The sequence below is a fragment of the Cibotium barometz genome, chromosome 51 (assembly GCF_041138505.1).
Source record: "Cibotium barometz isolate CiBa-2024 chromosome 51, ASM4113850v1, whole genome shotgun sequence".
NCBI classification, from domain to species: domain Eukaryota; kingdom Viridiplantae; phylum Streptophyta; class Polypodiopsida; order Cyatheales; family Cibotiaceae; genus Cibotium; species Cibotium barometz.
Window position 1 is genome coordinate 26,732,074 of NC_141096.1, and position 18,444 is coordinate 26,750,517.

General features: G+C 43.8%; 2 protein-coding genes across 2 annotated transcripts; both read left to right on the forward strand.

Moving 5' to 3' along the window:
- Positions 1-1,915: 1,915 nt before the first annotated feature.
- LOC147609476 (endo-1,3;1,4-beta-D-glucanase-like) lies at positions 1,916-18,062 on the forward strand. The gene is made up of 8 exons (XM_086787720.1): positions 1,916-2,181; positions 2,543-2,564; positions 2,880-3,009; positions 3,102-3,192; positions 9,790-9,879; positions 10,103-10,203; positions 10,321-10,492; positions 17,933-18,062. The coding sequence occupies exons 1-7, from the start codon at positions 2,034-2,036 to the stop codon at positions 10,459-10,461; spliced, it is 723 nt and encodes a 240-aa protein (XP_086643846.1). The 5' UTR covers positions 1,916-2,033; the 3' UTR covers positions 10,462-10,492; positions 17,933-18,062.
- LOC147609477 (hydrolase tropI-like) lies at positions 16,924-18,073 on the forward strand. Its single transcript, XM_086787965.1, has 4 exons — positions 16,924-17,002; positions 17,402-17,491; positions 17,715-17,815; positions 17,933-18,073. The coding sequence occupies exons 1-4, from the start codon at positions 16,924-16,926 to the stop codon at positions 18,071-18,073; spliced, it is 411 nt and encodes a 136-aa protein (XP_086644091.1).
- Positions 18,074-18,444: the final 371 nt, after the last annotated feature.

The following is an 18,444-nucleotide window of genomic DNA, read 5'->3' on the forward strand; positions in this document are numbered from 1 at the left end:
AATATAATAAATATGATGATTTGATTTAACTTAATCACAACTTTTTTGGAATGTCAAATTGAAATTCTTGAAGTTAATAGAATTCCTGCGAATTCAGAATTATTAAAGTATACACATTTTCCATAATACATAATACAATCTAAGACCTAGACAGATCAAAAGTTAATAGGATTCCTATAAATTCAAAATTACTAAAGTATAGACATTTGCCAAAATTCGTAATATGATCTAAGAACTAGAGAGACCAAAAGTATGATTTTGTTAGTTACAATTTCTAAACTTAAAAATTCAAGACTTTGGTTTAACTAAGTCTCGATCCACTTTATTTCTTTGGTGGGCAAGTAGCAATAGTAGTATTTGGGAAAAGTCCATTGCACACACTTCTATAGAGTGAGTGATCTAATGTTAGAAAAGTCATTGGAGTTCTCCTAAATTGTTAAAAATTCCAAGTTTATTTGGATAAAATTATGTGGACTACATAGTATGGGATGTACATGTCGAAAGGAAATAGTAAGCTATTTCCCCCTTAAGCTAAACTTTGGTAGCATGAATGTGGCATGAAAAAGAATTAAGTTGAGTTGATCATGTGATAGAGAAGCCAAAGTTAGCATAATGGCATCTTTTTTTTGGAAAAGGGAACTATCTTGGATAAGTTAAAGTTCTTTCAATTGGTCATCGAAGATGATAATTTTTGTAAAGGGGCTGAGAGTGTATTTAGTTGGCTTATCATAATGGAAAGAATCAAGTGGATTGAGTCCAAAAATCAACGGTTTAGTAAGGATCAATGGATCGAGGTGGAGATATAAAGCAATCTGTAAGAAGACAAGAAGTTTGAAAAGTTCATGGTAGCATGACGATACATGCCACCACTTGCCATGTTTGAGGCCAGTTGTTGAAAGAAGGCTAGAACCTTAGGGCAAGTGAAGCCGGTTAGGGACAATGGGTGTTACCAAAAGGATATGAGCAAGAGTGTGGGTTTGTGGTGGACTTGTTGGTTCATACACAAGAAGTTCCCAATATGTAGTTGGTACTACTTTATGCTATCTTAATCATTTCCTGTCTTGCTTATTTCTAATCAAGCTCTCACTATTACCTCCTTAATTGTTTTCCTTAGTCAAGTTAGGGTTTGCTTCTATGAATGGGCATGGAGATCATGCTAAGGCTTGTCTTATCTTGAGGCTTGAGAGTATGTGTGTACATAAAGTATAATTTAGCAATATAATTGTTTAAAAAAAGTTAAAAACAAAACTATAGAAACATATAGATTGCTTTAATCTTCCTACTAAAAAAATATATTTCGATTAGACGTAACCTGTATGTTGAGGTTCTTTGTCTCTTAATAAAGCACACCATTATCCCATCCTACGAAATACAAATATTTGGAAGGTCCTTTCCTCCTAAAAAACAGTAGAGCATTCTCAATCCACTAAGAGCCACGCACCACCAAGGTTTAGTGGGGGCTGTGTTCAATTTAGTGGGGGGAAGGCCTCCCCCCACTATATATGTGTCCCACCCACAACCTTCCACAAAAATAGGATATCAAGTGTGTGCACGTGGAATCTTAGCCAAAAAGTGGAAATTTCCTTTGAGGCTTCCAAAATCAGATTCTATTCAAACCTCCTCCTCCCTTTTCAGAACCTCCATGCACGTGTCATGAATTACTTTTGCTCCTTTTTCCATGCACGTGTCATGCATGACATGGAAGAGCGAAAAAGAACACAAATTCTTGCCATGTGGAAACTCTTCCTTAAAATAATATAGAGAAGAGATGAGAGAGGGAGAGAAAGAGAGAGAAATAGATTGGAATTTTTTCCATGCACGTGTCATGCATGACATGGAAGAACGACAAATTTCAAACAAGAGTGTCAAAAGGTGTAAAAGAAATGCTTTTGAAAAATTTTATATAAGGGAAAAAAATGCTAGATTGTTCAAAAAAGCAAGCGCTGCTTTCTAGTCCTGTGTGTCTGCTTTCGTGCTCGTAACACGGTTTACGTCCCTTGAATCTTCAGCTCATTAGCCATCTATCCATCACCATGGCTGCCCCACAGTGCTGCGTGCCTGCCCCTCCCTCTCAGCATGCCTGCGCAGGCAAAGAGGACGCCGTTGGTCCATTTCTCTCTTATGTGGTCCAGCCACCTTCCCCGGCCAAAGCTGCAGTCATCCTCATCTCTGATGCATTCGGTAAGCTGTACCCTAATCCTCTACATTAATCATGATTTATTTTCAAAAGGCCATCTTATCGTAGTCCTACAGACGCATAAAAGGCTCTACTTGAGACAGCATGCTGAAATCAATGATCATAGGCGTACATATAGTTGACATATTCGTACAATTGATGCCATTTGAAAAGATGATTAACTTTTAATGATAACGATGAACCAGTAAAATGCAAAAGCAATCACAGAGAAATGTTTAGCACACAATTAATTTTATTGGCTTAGCACACAATTACTAGAACTTTCATAGCGTTATAATTTCAATACACGTTAACATTGGTGGGTTTTTTTTAAAAAAAAAATGGTTTTTTTGTTTTGTTTTGAAGGTTTTGAAGCTCCACTTTTAAGGTATGCAGAGGTCTCCTTTTTCACATGCATCCTTTGATTGCATTAAGGCTGGATTAAAGAAAGTGGCGCAGAGTAATTAGGAGTCGCTGAGAGAGCTCATCAGGGTTCAAATATGGTTTAATTAACTTGAGGAGATGTTCTACATTCTGTACAAAATTGATATGTTTTGGTCCTGTGTTTATGCCCCAGGGAAAAAAAAACTATTCCAAAATCTTTTATTCAGTAACCAGCCTCAATGTGTTTTATATGCAAGTTGACATGAGATCTCATCATGCACTTTGCTTTTTGAGCTGTAAAACATGCTACATGTGACAGGAAATTGGCAGACAATGTTGCAGCTGCTGCTGGATATTTTGTGGTTGTCCCGGACTTCTTTAACAAAGACCACTTTGTTCCAGGCAGTAGCCAGGTTTCGGGTCTTGATTGGCTGAAGAATCATCAACCTGTGAGTGCTCAACTATGTAATTACAGTCCTGTGTGTCCAGTGTTGTGCATTGAACCATGAATCTGTAATGGTCTAGATTTCTGTCATTCTAGGTGGACTCGGTTGAAGATACCAGAACACTAATAGAGGTTCTAAAGAGCAAGGGTCTGCAGTCCGTTGGAGCAGTCGGGTTTTGTTGGGGAGGTAACTTCTTTCCTTGACCTTATGATGTCTCCTTCCTTTCCTTCATGACTCTGTTATCTAGACTAACCAAAACCTGGTCATGCTTCTTCAAACTGTTTCTTGGCAAAACAACCTGTCTATTGCAATCTCTGGAATACCCTTGTACTGCATTTTCCTATAGCAATGCATTTGCCTTTGTATCATGTCTTGGTCTTTGATGCCTCCTGGATCCTCCTGCTGATGTTTGGGCCCTGCCCCATGAGCTGGGGGTCAGGTGTGCTCTATTTATAGGGCACAAATGCACCCCTTCTGCCGGTTGGCCGGCTTGACCCCAGCAGTATCTGCTTCCCGGATCTCAACCTGATTTTGGGCTGCCCAACCTGCCCATCTGCTGCCCGATGCCTGGCCACCTTCCCGACAGCTTATGCTGTCTGGCCTGCCCAAATCTGCTTGACAGTGCTTGAAAAACCTGGCATTTATCAAATGAGCCAAAGGAAAACACTGGAGCTCCCGCTCTCCTCCCACAGCAGCTTCCCCCCCTCCCCCTCTCAGCCCCTCCCGCCTTGAGCTCCTTCTCCCCCCCCTTCTTGGTCGCCTCTCTGTTTCCTCTGCTTTCTCTCCTCGCCCTCCCCTTTTTTCTCCTGTGTTTTTCCTGTTTTTTTTTTCGTTTCTCTATTTTGTGCCCCCCTCCCTCTCCCTCCCTTCCATGCATGAGACGACCCTTGTGTATCCTTGGAATGCTGGAGGACCCTTTCTGCAGTTGGATGCTGCCCCTCCTCTTTGGAGGCTGGGAGGTAGAGTAGGTCCTAGTGTGGCATTCTATCTTTGTATTAGCAAAGTAGCCTTTCTCGAGAGCAGCCAGCCATGGAGGAAGTGCTCCTCTAAGTTGTGTTTCTTTTACTGCTGTAGCAGTGTTTGTACTTTGCCTCTTCTAGGCGGTCTTTTTCAACTAATAGAAGGGGGGGGGGGGGTTGGGGGAGAGAGAGAGAGAGAGAGAACTGGCATTTAGTGTTTTTTTCCCCAAAAATCCTGGCTGAAATTTATCCTTATCTTTGTTTTACAAGGATAGTTTTTTATGCAATTTAGTTATAATAGGTTTTCTTTTCTCTTTTAACTGTAAAGACCCGTAAACCTTTGAAGATTGCCTCTATTTTACTTGGTTTTTAAAACATTGTTACCTGATTTTAAGAAATGTTTTTTTCAAGCACTGGATGTGACCTGATGTCTGGTGCCCAGCACATGGCCTAATAAAGCTTTCAGACATCTGTACATATATGAACTCCAAGTCGGTTATAAAACTTTGCGAGGGTTCACACATGGAAGACTACGTGGACTTACCAACGCACGCTAATGGCAACTGACTTGGAACTTCTTGAGACTAGGGCTCACAACAGGGCACAACAGAACTAACCCGAAACCGGCACACAATTAGGTTTGGCACATAATAATTAATTAGGTTTAGTATGTCCGTCCATGTGGCACCGACAATCGGCTCTCCACTTAGATGCAGATTTCCCCTAGTTCTCTAGTAGACCTCATAGCATTTGTAAAAAAAGTCATGTGCATCCCGCACTTGGATGCCATGTGGACATATATGCACAAACAGGTGCAGGATCTGGAGTAGAAACTGGTCCTTATTCAGGGCATAGAGTTTGTGCGTGATTTTATGGTTGCCCCTCTTGTAGGAGCAGACATAATACTGGGCATTCAGTGGTTTCACAAGTTTCTTCCTGATGTCAAGTGGGACAAGCACACTTTCCAGATTAGTGCCAAACACCCCAGTGACCATTAAGTGTGAGCCAGGAATTCCGAACTTTCCGCTCATAAGCCACTTGGCAGGCTAAACGAGCAATCAGGAAAGGCGCACATTGTGTGAAGATATACATCCAGACTGCCCACACGGTGGCCAGTGCTTTCGAGAAGTATTTGGCTCTCCATGAAAAGTTCTACCAGATTTTTCTTCGGGACAATCACCCTTCCCAGCTCCCCCCATCCAGACCGGAGGACCACAAGATTGATGTCCTCCCAGGCTCGAAATCCTCGAGAAAGTTTCCATATCGCCTTTCCAAGGCAATGGAATCGGACTTGGACTGCCAACTCCAAGAATTGTTGCAATCTGGCTTCATCCGTCCTAGCGTGTCGCCATTTGCAGCACCGATCTTGTTTGTCAAGAAAAAAGGTCTTCTCGTTTGTGTGTCGATTATCGTGCACTCGATAAGTTGACTATGAAGAGTAGATTCCCAATGCCTTGAATAGATTATATTCTCGAGATGCTAAATGGAGCTAAGGCGTTCTCGAAACTCGATTTAAAGAGTGGGTACCACCAGGTGAGGATTGTGGCGGGGGACATGCCCAAGACAGCCTTCCGTATGGAACGGGCCCACTATGAATTTGTGGTTATGCCTTTTGGCTTGACGAACGTCCCAGCTACATTCAACCGCATGATGATGTGTGTATATTTGTTATGCTTATTCCATGCAGGGCCAATGCGACCGCTGAGAGAATGTTGCCCAGTTGTTCATTCGGCATTGGTACCCGATTGGCGGGATTCCTAGGACCATAGTGTCAAACCGAGATGCCAAGTTTACCAATCATTTTTGGAGGGAATTGTTTGATAACTTTGGTACTAAATTGAATTTTTCTAGTGCATTTTACCCATAGACGAATGGCCAGACGGAGATCTACAACCAGTTGGCCTTTGATGTGCTGAAGTGTTATGTCCATGATCAGCAAGGTAAGTGGGAATCATATTGCCTTTAGTTTAAGTTATTTTGAATGATTCTTTTTCTTCAGCTATTGGCAGGACTCCATATGAGGCAGCGTTTGGAAGACCATTCCAGTCACTATTGATCAGGACCTCGTCTTCAATACCTGAAGCGAACAGAGTGACGGAGTCTTACCAGGAGATTTTAGAGTTTGTAAAAGACAAGTTGGCTAAAGCGCAAGAGGCCTACACTCGACAGGCCAATAAAGACCGAAGGGATATGAAGTTTTCGGAAGGGGATTGGGTTTATCTTCGAATTATGAAGCAAAGGGTGAAGCAGGTGGACAAGCAATGCCCAAAGTTGTCTTTCAGGAGCTTCGGACCTTTTTCCATCCAGAGAAATATTAATGAGGTTTTAATGAAGTTGAAGCTACCTCTGAGTTGGACTATGCACGATGCGTTCCACGTCAATTGGTTAAAGCCATATGCAGGTCCGATCCCTTCAGAGATTATAGATGAGGCGGAACCAGATATTATTGATGAATCTGAAGTTACGGTTCCAGAATAGATCCTTTTGCACCATTTCAAGCATGGCTCAGGCCGAAGGCAAAGATAGTTCCTCACGAAGTTTGAGGACCGAGGGACCCACGAAGTGGTATGGCTTGACAAAGAGTTTTTCGACGACTATCCGATGTTATTCACGGATTATTTGGAGGCTATGCAGCTTCCGTCAAGTTAAGCAGAAGGGGATGTCGTGTGCATCCTGCACTTGGATGCCACGTAGACATATCTGTACAGAAGGTGCAGGACGTAGGATGGAAAACTTGTCCCATGTGAGCCCAGTCCGAGACGAGTCAGCCAGGGTTCCATTCTAGTCGTCCGAGGTCAGGTGTGCATTGTCCTGCATATGAAATAGTGCCAGTCCGTGCTGTGAGTCTCCCTCTGGAATGATGTCAGTTGTTCTGTATGTTTGGTTTGTGAGACCAGATGTCAGGCGATTGTGTAGAAGTAGGATTTGCAAGTAGGAATGGGGCCAGCCCATAGGGCTGCCCCAAGAACAGTTTTATGGGCATGGGGAAGGCTATGGGCCACCCCAAGGGGCCAGGCAGGCCCCAGGACTTGCCCACCAGCCCAAGGAAGGGCTGGGCCATAGTAACATAAAAATCTGTTTTGCGCTCTCGAAACGGCACGAAACGTTTCTGGTACGAAATGTTTCGAAACAAAACGAAACCTGCCCATCGAAACGGTGTTTCGTCCAAATGTAAAGTGAGGTTTAAAAAAAAGGGCAAAAGGTTTTTTTTTTGCAAATGCGATTTTTGCCGTCGTTTCCATCCTTGTTTGCTTCCCATTTGCCACTTCATGCATCCGACGCTTCTTCTCGACCGCAACCTGTTGCTCCGCCTCTTCTCCTCGTCCACTCCTCCTTTACGCTCCTTCACTTCTTCTCCTCCATGCCTCTTCCTCTTCCCTTTTCCTCTTTCTCTTCTCCTCCACGGTCCACCCCTCCTCTTCCCTCCTTCTCTTTCCTCCTCCTCTTTCTCTCCTTTTCTTGTCTTCCAACTTTCTCACCTCCTTCCCTTTTCTTCTCACCTCCCTCTTCCCTTCCAACTTGTTTCTTTCCTCCTCTCTTCCTCTCCTTTTCTTGGCCAAATTTTGAAATTACCAAAAAACCTACTCCCAAAATCCTGAATTCCATACCCACTAGTCCCAAAAAATGTATCTTCATCTTTCTGTTGGCTATGTTATAAATTTGGTATGTGTATATAAGAAGTGTCATTTCGAAATCTTTGCATTTCGTCCAAAACAAACGAAATGAAACCTTCGAAACGTTCCATGTTTTCATGGGCTCGGCAGGCTGTCGGCCAACCTAAGGGGCATGGCCATGCAGCCGACAAGACCTTTGGGCCAGCCTAGCCAGGCGGCCAGGCCAAAGCAGTTAGTTGGCCAGTGCTCAGGGGCTGCCCAGCAGCCTGCGCAGGCCTGGACAGCAGCCCTCCAATGGCCAGACAGCCCGAGTGTGAACACATATAAAAAACCAGCATTTAATGCTGAATAAACAAGTTGTGGAGGAAAAATTAGCTAGTCGACTGCATACTGTTGAGGGTATAAATACCCCAAGACATAAATCAGTTCATTTATCTCATCATTCACCAAGTGCTGAAGCTGAACAAAGGGCTAGGACAGCCAAGGACAAGCTAACGCAGAAGGGGTGAAGGATTGAAGGTCAAGGGCAGAGATCTATCTCAGCCAAGAAGGTTCAGGTTCAGTCTTTTATTTCAGTTTTGCATCATTCTTATAAAAGCAAATACACCATTTGTGGTGGGGGCCCTATAGAGGTATTCGTGACCCAATACTGTGTCCTCTTCTCCCTCTCTCTCTCTATTTTTCTGCACATCTATATTCAGTTTTGTGCGTTAATTTCGTCGTGACAAGTGTGCTGTTTTTTCTGAGCATTGAAGTTACCGATCTCATGTTACAGAATGATCGAGTATCTTCCGAGTAAGGCCAACCCAATGGTCGATGCCTTGAGTAGGAAAGGAACTGTGTCCACATCCAATCCACACGGATGGGATTTGTTGGTATAGGACTAGATGAAACAAGGACATGTATGCAGACTCCGTGGAATTCAGTACTCAGTGGGAACAGGCATTGGACGCCATAGGACCATGCCATTTCTTGATATGCGATGGTTGGCTTTGTGGCCAGCCCAAGAAGAGGCCAGGCCATAGGACCTGGGCAGCCAGTCAGCCAGCCTTAAGGACATGGACTGGCTGTCGGCCAGCCCATAAGGCCTTGACCAGCCAGTCAGCCAGCCATGGAGGGGCTAGTCTAGTAGGACTGCTTCTAGAACCCACCGCCGACCAGCATATATTCATCTTCAGGCTGAAGGTTTACAGCCAAGGGAGGTCTCTAGAAGTCAGTCTTTGTCTCATCATTCAATAAAGCAAATACACCATCCTTGGTGGGGGGCCCTGCAGAGGGTATTTGGGACTCAATCGGGTGTACCACATGTGTTTATTGTCTCTCTTCTCTCTCTCTCTCTCTCTGTCTCTCTCTCTCCCCCCCCCCTCTTGCACTCTCATTTCCACTACATTGTGCAATTGTCAGGAGCCAAGGTGCTGAATATTCACTATCTAAAGTATAATCCTATCTGTAAGCTTCCGCATGTTACAAAAAGTTTTTCTCCATCTAGTTGAAAACCTGTCTCACAGGAGTGCAGTTAAATTCTGCAATTTTTATGAAATTTGCAAGTATTAGCATTAAAACCTCCTGAAAATTAGCAATTTATGAACCTTCACAGGAGTGCAGTTAAATTCTGCAATTTTTAGGAAATTTGCAAGTATTAGCATTAAAACCTCCTGAAAATTAGCAATTTATGAACCTTCAACCGTAAATTTTGAAGGTTTTAAAGGTACAAATACACTGTACACGGTTTATGAACCTTTCGACCTTCAACCTTAAATTTTCACATGCTGATGTTTTGGAAACACCACCTCCCTGGCTGCCACTGCTAGGTACAGGAAAATACTAGTAAGATGCAGCAATACCTTCTAGCCCAAGCCCTTTGGTCCACTAGTAGTGTCCCGAAAAACCGGGTAGCATATGGTTTAAGGAAAAAGGTTCCTCGCTTTGCTACAGTCTATACCAGCATGTGGGATCTTTCTAAGGGTTTGAATCAGTAATGACAATCTCCTTGGGGATGCCTTGCGGATGCAAGTGTTCCCCTAGTATGTGTAGTGGCTTTATGAGATAGGAGTGCTATTTTGATGCCAATTTGAAGCTGAAAAGATTCAATAGCTACTGCATGCATACTGATACATTCTAGAGAGGAGCCCTTCTAAAAATGTTTTTATGATCTGGTAGCTATAAAACAAGGCCTTGATCTTGTCTTTCTAATTTTCTTTATATTCCAGCTAAAGTGGCTGTGGAGTTGGCAAAGGATGATTGTCTGAAAGCTGCAGTCTTTTGCCATCCTTCTCTCGTCACTGTTGATGACATCAAAGGTAAAGAACACCTTCAGAAGCTTTTTGTTTGGTGTTATTTTTGCCCAGGCGGGGGTGGGAGTGGGTTAGAAAATGTCAAGCCCATATATTACAGGCAAAGTTATGTCAGATCAAGTTCAAAAAAAAGACTTTTAGGTCTGCAGAGGGAAGACTTTGCCTTGGTCAAGGAGTGCATGCTGATAGTTCTTTTTGCTAAAATCTCATATATAAACGTTTTTCTCAGATGTAAAAATTCCTTTAGCAATTTTGGCGGCAGAAGTTGATGAGCACACAACTCCTGCTTTGGTAAAACAGTTCCAAGAGATCTTGGAGTCCAAAAAAGAGGTAAATTTGACATCTTTTCAAGCACCAGTCAGCAGTTTTTCTTCATGCTTGCATGTGCACACCCACGCGTGTTGTGGCCCTGTTAGGAGGATGACTGTCATCTCCAATAATGTGCAGGTAGAGAGTTTTGTGAACATATATCCAGGTGTGGCCCATGGCTGGACTGTTCGCTATGATGCGAATGATGAGAATGCAGTTGAAAAGGCAGCAGAGGCTCATCAGAAAATTCTGGAGTGGTTTGGAAAATTTTTGCATTAGAAGTGCAAATGTTATGTTTATATTTATGAAGGTATGTGCCTACAGGTGCTTTCAATAGTGTCATGTAGGCTGATGCATAGGTGCTATGTTAATGTCATGTAGGCTGATGCATGTCAATGCTTATTGTCTACATGTGGCATTCTATCTTTGTATTAGCAAAGTAGCCTTTCTCGAGAGCAGCCAGCCGTGCTCCTCTAAGTTGTGTTTCTTTTACTGCTGTAGCAGTGTTTGTACTTTGCCTCTTCTAGGCGGTCTTTTTCAACTAATAGAAGGGGGGAGAGAGAGAGAGAGAGAGAGAGAGAGAGAGAGAGAGAGAGAGAGAACTGGCATTTAGTGTTTTTTTCCCCAAAAATCCTGGCTGAAATTTATCCTTATCTTTGTTTTACAAGGATAGTTTTTTTATGCAATTTAGTTATAATCGGTTTTCTTTTCTCTTTTAACTGTAAAGACCCGTAAACCTTTGAAGATTGCCTCTATTTTACTTGGTTTTTAAAACATTGTTACCTGGTTTTAAGAAATGTTTTTTTCAAGCACTGGATGTGACCTGATGTCTGGTGCCCAGCACATGGCCTAATAAAGCTTTCAGACATCTGTACATATATGAACTCCAAGTCGGTTTTTATAAAACTTTGCGAGGGTTCACACATGGAAGACTACGTGGACTTACCAACGCACGCTAATGGCAACTGACTTGGAACTTCTTGAGACTAGGGCTCACAACAGGGCACAACAGAACTAACCCGAAACCGGCACACAATTAGGTTTGGCACATAATAATTAATTAGGTTTAGTATGTCCCTCCATGTGCCACCGACAATCGGCTCTCCACTTAGATGCAGATTTCCCCTAGTTCTCTAGTAGACCTCACAGCATTTGTAAAAAAAGTCATGTGCATCCCGCACTTGGATGCCATGTGGACATATATGCACAGACAGGTGCAGGATCTGGAGTAGAAACTGGTCCTTATTTAGGGCATAGAGTTTGTGCGTGATTTTATGGTTGCCCCTCTTATAGGAGCAGACATAATACTGGGCATTCAGTGGTTTCACAAGTTTCTTCCTGATGTCAAGTGGGACAAGCACACTTTCCAGATTAGTGCCAAACACCCCAGTGACCATTAAGTGTGAGCCAGGAATTCCGAACTTTCCGCTCATAAGCCACTTGCAGGCTAAACGAGCAATCAGGAAAGGCGCACATTGTGTGAAGATATACATCCAGACTGCCCACACGGTGGCCAGTGCTTTCGAGAAGTATTTGGCTCTCCATGAAAAGTTCTAGCAGATTTTTCTTCGGGACAATCTCCCTTCCCAGTTCCCCCCGTCCAGACCGGAGGACCACAAGATTGATGTCCTCCCAGGCTCGGAACCCTCGAGAAAGTTTCCATATCGCCTTTCCAAGGCAATGGAATCGGACTTGGACTGCCAACTCCAAGAATTGTTGCAATCTGGCTTCATCCGTCCTAGCGTGTCGCCATTTGCAGCACCGATCTTGTTTGTCAAGAAAAAAGGTCTTCTCGTTTGTGTGTCGATTATCGTGCACTCGATAAGTTGACTATGAAGAGTAGATTCCCGATGCCTTGAATAGATTATATTCTCGAGATGCTAAATGGAGCTAAGGTGTTCTCGAAACTCGATTTAAAGAGTGGGTACCACCAGGTGAGGATTGTGGCGGGGGACATCCCCAAGACAGCCTTCCGTATGGAACGGGCCCACTATGAATTTGTGGTTATGCCTTTTGGCTTGACGAACGTCCCAGCTACATTCAACCGCATGATGATGTGTGTATTCCGGGAATTAATTGGAAATCGTGTTCTTATTTCTGGATAACATACTGGTATTTTTAGCTACAGTTAAGCAGCATGACATTGATGTGGAGAAAGTCCTTAAATTGCTGGAAAGCAACGAACTCTACGTCAATGAGAAGAAGTTGGAATTTTATTTGTTCCAGGTTCATTACCTTGGATATATAATTAGTGCAGAAGGCATTCGACCTGATCCGGCTAAGGTGGCCAAGATTGTCAATTGGGAAGTACGTCAGACAGCTTATGACATCAAATCCTTTGTGGGTATATGCCAGGCATACTCCACCCACATAGATAAGTTTTCTGACCTCTCGGCGGATCTCACTGATTTGCTAAAGGATGTAAAGACAAGAAGGCAACGGATTCGAATGACTCCACGAGCGTTGGAGGCATTCAAGAACCTCAAGGTGGCTTTATCAGAAGCGCCTTGTTTAGCACTTGTCTCGTGGGACGAGCCATTTCAAGTGATCACTGATGCGAGTAACATCGCAATTGGCGGTGTATTACAACAGAATGGTCATCCAGTAGCTTACATGTCTCGTTACTGCCCGTAGAGAAGAATTACTGTGTCTACGATTGTGAACTCCTTGCAGTTATACAGACCTTGAAACATTGGAAACATTTCCTTTATGGCCGTGACTGTCAGGTTCACACTGACCATCAGGCATTATGCTGGATTCAGACAATGCCGAGTGCATAATGGAGTGACCGACAACACTGTTGGATTCAGACCACTAGACTCGACCTTGTTGGTACGGGACTAGACGACATGAAGCACACGTACGCGGATTCCGAGGAATTCGGTACCCAGTGGGAACAGGCATTGGATGCCACAGGACCATGCCACTTTTTGATACGCGGTGGTTGGCTTTTCTACAAAGGCCGATTGTGTGTCATGAAGTCGTTCAGGGAAGCTCTTCTCCATGATGCTCATGACGCCATTATTGGTGGTCATAGGGGCATGAATTTGACTTTGGAGAAATTGGAACGGCAATATTATTGGCCAAAGATGAGACGAGATGTGTTTTCATATGTACAATATTGTGATATTTGTCAAAAGGTGAAAGCTCCTCGTGGGAAGAAGATAGGGTTGTTACAGTCCTTGCCAATTCCGAAAGGACCTTTCCAAGATATTTCGATGGACTTTGTCACGAATTTGCCTCCCAATCCGAGTAAGCGTAATACTTGGTGCTTAACTATAGTTGATAGATTTCGCAAATTTGTTATGCTTATTCCATGCAGGGCCAATGCGACCGCTGAGAGGATGTTGCCCAGTTGTTCATTCGGCATTGGTACCCGATTGGCGGGATTCCTAGGACCATAGTGTCAAACCGAGATGCCAAGTTTACCAATCATTTTTGGAGGGCATTGTTTGATAACTTTGGTACTAAATTGAATTTTTCTAGTACATTTTACCCATAGACGAACGGCCAGACGGAGATCTACAACCAGTTGGCCTTTGATGTGCTGAAGTGTTATGTCCATGATCAGCAAGGTAAGTGGGAATCATATTGCCTTTAGTTCAAGCTATTTTGAATGATTCTTTTTCTTCGGCTATTGGCAGGACTCCATATGAGGCAGCGTTTGGAAGACCATTCCAGTCACTATTGATCAAGACCTCGTCTTCAGTACCTGAAGCGAACAGAGTGACGGAGTCTTACCAGGAGATTTTAGAGTTTGTAAAAGACAAGTTGGCTAAAGCGCAAGAGGCCTACACTCGACAGGCCAATAAAGACCGAAGGGATATGAAGTTTTCGGAAGGGGATTGGGTTTATCTTCGGATTATGAAGCAAAGGGTGAAGCAGGTGGACAAGCAATGCCCAAAGTTGTCTTTCAGGAGCTTCAGACCTTTTTCCATCCAAAGAAATATTAATGAGGTTTCAATGAAGTTGAAGCTACCTCTGAGTTGGACTATGCACGATGCGTTCCACGTCAATTGGTTAAAGCCATGTGCAGGTCCGATCCCTTCAGAGATTATAGATGAGGCGAAACCAGATATTATTGATGAAGCTGAAGTTACGGTTCCAGAATAGATCCTTTTGCACCATTTTAAGCATGGCTCAGGCCGAAGGCAAAGATAGTTCCTCACGAAGTTTGAGGACCGAGGGACCCACGAAGTGGTATGGCTTGACAAAGAGTTTTTCGACGACTATCCGGCGTTATTGACGGATTATTTGGAGGCTATGCAGCTTCCGTCAAGTTAAGCAGAAGGGGATGTCGTGTGCATCCTGCACTTGGATGCCACGTAGACATATCTGTACAGAAGGTGCAGGACGTAGGATGGAAAACTTGTCCCATGTGAGCCCAGTCCGAGACGAGTCAGCCAGGGTTCCATTCTAGTCGTCCGAGGTCAGGTGTGCATTGTCCTGCACATGAAATAGTGCCAGTCCGTGCTGTGAGTCTCCCTCTGGAATGATGTCAGTTGTTCTGTATGTTTGGTTTGTGAGACCAGATGTCAGGCGACTGTGTAGAAGTAGGATTTGCAAGTAGGAATGGGGCCAGCCCATAGGGCTGCCCCAAGAACAGTTTTATGGGCATGGGGAAGGCTATGGGCCACCCCAAGGGGCCAGGCAGGCCCCAGGACTTGCCCACCAGCCCAAGGAAGGGCTGGGCCATAGTAACATAAAAATCCGTTTTGCGCTCTCGAAACGGCACGAAACGTTTCTGGTACGAAATGTTTCGAAACAAAACGAAACCTGCCCATCGAAACGGTGTTTCGTCCAAATGTAAAGTGAGGTTTAAAAAAAAGGGCAAAAGGTTTTTTTTTTTTTGCAAATGCGATTTTTGCCGTCGTTTCCATCCTTGTTTGCTTCCCATTTGCGACTTCACGCATCCGACGCTTCTTCTCGACCGCAACCTGTTGCTCCGCCTCTTCTCCTCGTCCACTCCTCCTTTACGCTCCTTCACTTCTTCTCCTCCACGCCTCTTCCTCTTCCCTTTTCCTCTTTCTCTTCTCCTCCACGGGCTCGGCAGGCTGTCGGCCAACCTAAGGGGCATGGCCATGCAGCCGACAAGACCTTTGGGCCAGCCTAGCCAGGCGGCCAGGCCAAAGCAGTTAGTTGGCCAGTGCCCAGGGGCTGCCCAGCAGCCTGCGCAGGCCTGGACAGCAGCCCTCCAATGGCCAGACAGCCCGAGTGTGAACACATATAAAAAACCAGCATTTAATGCTGAATAAACAAGTTGTGGAGGAAAAATTAGCTAGTCGACTACATACTGTTGAGGGTATAAATACCCCAAGACATAAATCAGTTCATTTATCTCATCATTCACCAAGTGCTGAAGCTGAACAAAGGGCTAGGACAGCCAAGGACAAGCTAACGCAGAAGGGGTGAAGGATTGAAGGTCAAGGGCAGAGATCTATCTCAGCCAAGAAGGTTCAGGTTCAGTCTTTTATTTCAGTTTTGCATCATTCTTATAAAAGCAAATACACCATTTGTGGTGGGGGCCCTATAGAGGTATTCGTGACCCAATACTGTGTCCTCTTCTCCCTCTCTCTCTCTATTTTTCTGCACATCTATATTCAGTTTTGTGCGTTAATTTCGTCGCGACAAGTGTGCTGTTTTTTTTGAGCATTGAAGTTACCGATCTCATGTTACAGAATGATCGAGTATCTTCCGAGTAAGGCCAACCCAATGGTCGATGCCTTGAGTAGGAAAGGAACTGTGTCCCCGTCCAATCCACACGGATGGGATTTGTTGGTATAGGACTAGATGAAACAAGGACATGTATGCAGACTCCGTGGAATTCAGTACTCAGTGGGAACAGGCATTGGACGCCATAGGACCATGCCATTTCTTGATATGCGATGGTTGGCTTTGTGGCCAGCCCAAGAAAAGGCCAGGCCATAGGGCCTGGGCAGCCAGTCAGCCAGCCTTAAGGACATGGACTGGCTGTCGGCCAGCCCATAAGGCCTTGACCAGCCAGTCAGCCAGCCATGGAGGGGCTAGTCTAGTAGGTGGCCAGCATAGCTAGGCAGCCTGGATAGCATGTGGCCAGCACCAGCAGCAAGGGCAGCCAACATGTGAAAGGCACCCATTATATATGGCTGACTACGAGTCGTGGGCAGCAAATAAACAGGCGGACTGCTTCTAGAACCCACCGACCAGCATATATTCATCTTCAGGCTGAAGGTTTACAGCCAAGGGAGGTCTCCAGAAGTCAGTCTTTGTCTCATCATTCAATAAAGCAAATACACCATCCTTGGTGGGGGGCCCTGCAGAGGGTATTTGGGACTCAATCGGGTGTACCACGTGTGTTTATTGTCTCTCTTCTCTCTCTCTCTCTCCCCCCCCCCTCTTGCACTCTCATTTCCACTACATTGTGCAATTGTCAGGAGCCAAGGTGCTGAATATTCACTATCTAAAGTATAATCCTATCTGTAAGCTTCCGCATGTTACAAAAAGTTTTTCTCCATCTAGTTGAAAACCTGTCTCACAGGAGTGCAGTTAAATTCTGCAATTTTTATGAAATTTGCAAGTATTAGCATTAAAACCTCCTGAAAATTAGCAATTTATGAACCTTCACAGGAGTGCAGTTAAATTCTGCAATTTTTAGGAAATTTGCAAGTATTAGCATTAAAACCTCCTGAAAATTAGCAATTTATGAACCTTCAACCGTAAATTTTGAAGGTTTTAAAGGTACAAATACACTGTACACGGTTTATGAACCTTTCGACCTTCAACCTTAAATTTTCACATGCTGATGTTTTGGAAACACCACCTCCCTGGCTGCCACTGCTAGGTACAGGAAAATACTAGTAAGATGCAGCAATACCTTCTAGCCCAAGCCCTTTGGTCCACTAGTAGTGTCCCGAAAAACCGGGTAGCATATGGTTTAAGGAAAAAGGTTCCTCGCTTTGCTAGAGTCTATACCAGCATGTGGGATCTTTCTAAGGGTTTGAATCAGTAATGACAATCTCCTTGGGGATGCCTTGCGGATGCAAGTGTTCCCCTAGTATGTGTAGTGGCTTTATGAGATAGGAGTGCTATTTTGATGCCAATTTGAAGCTGAAAAGATTCAATAGCTACTGCATGCATACTGATACATTCTAGAGAGGAGCCCTTCTAAAAATGTTTTTATGATCTGGTAGCTATAAAACAAGGCCTTGATCTTGTCTTTCTAATTTTCTTTATATTCCAGCTAAAGTGGCTGTGGAGTTGGCAAAGGATGATTGTCTGAAAGCTGCAGTCTTTTGCCATCCTTCTGTTGTCACTGTTGATGACATCAAAGGTAAAGAACACCTTCAGAAGCTTTTTGTTTGGTGTTATTTTTGCCCAGGCGGGGGTGGGAGTGGGTTAGAAAATGTCAAGCCCATATATTACAGGCAAAGTTATGTCAGATCAAGTTCAAAAAAAAGACTTTTAGGTCTGCAGAGGGAAGACTTTGCCTTGGTCAAGGAGTGCATGCTGATAGTTCTTTTTGCTAAAATCTCATATATAAACGTTTTTCTCAGATGTAAAAATTCCTTTAGCAATTTTGGCGGCAGAAGTTGATGAGCACACAACTCCTGCTTTGGTAAAACAGTTCCAAGAGATCTTGGAGTCCAAAAAAGAGGTAAATTTGACATCTTTTCAAGCACCAGTCAGCAGTTTTTCTTCATGCTTGCATGTGCACACCCACGCGTGTTGTGGCCCTGTTAGGAGGATGACTGTCATCTCCAATAATGTGCAGGTAGAGAGTTTTGTGAACATATATCCAGGTGTGGCCCATGGCTGGACTGTTCGCTATGATGCGAATGATGAGAATGCAGTTGAAAAGGCAGCAGAGGCTCATCAGAAAATTCTGGAGTGGTTTGGAAAATTTTTGCATTAGAAGTGCAAATGTTATGTTTATATTTATGAAGGTATGTGCCTACAGGTGCTTTCAATAGTGTCATGTAGGCTGATGCATAGGTGCTATGTTAATGTCATGTAGGCTGATGCATGTCAATGCTTATTGTCTACATGTGGCAAGAGATCATTTAACAAGTTACTGAAGGAAATACTTTAGACAATTATCATAGAGAAGCACTTTGCGTTGCATGCATGATGTTCTTTATGTGCATAAAGGGCTGTTTCTGGTTTTTACAACCATTCCTTCATGGCTGAAGCAAAGAGCGTGTAAATACATCATATGGTGTGCTTATCTGGGAGACCACCCTTATCCATAGATACAAAGATAAAGCAGACTGTTCTATCTTTAAA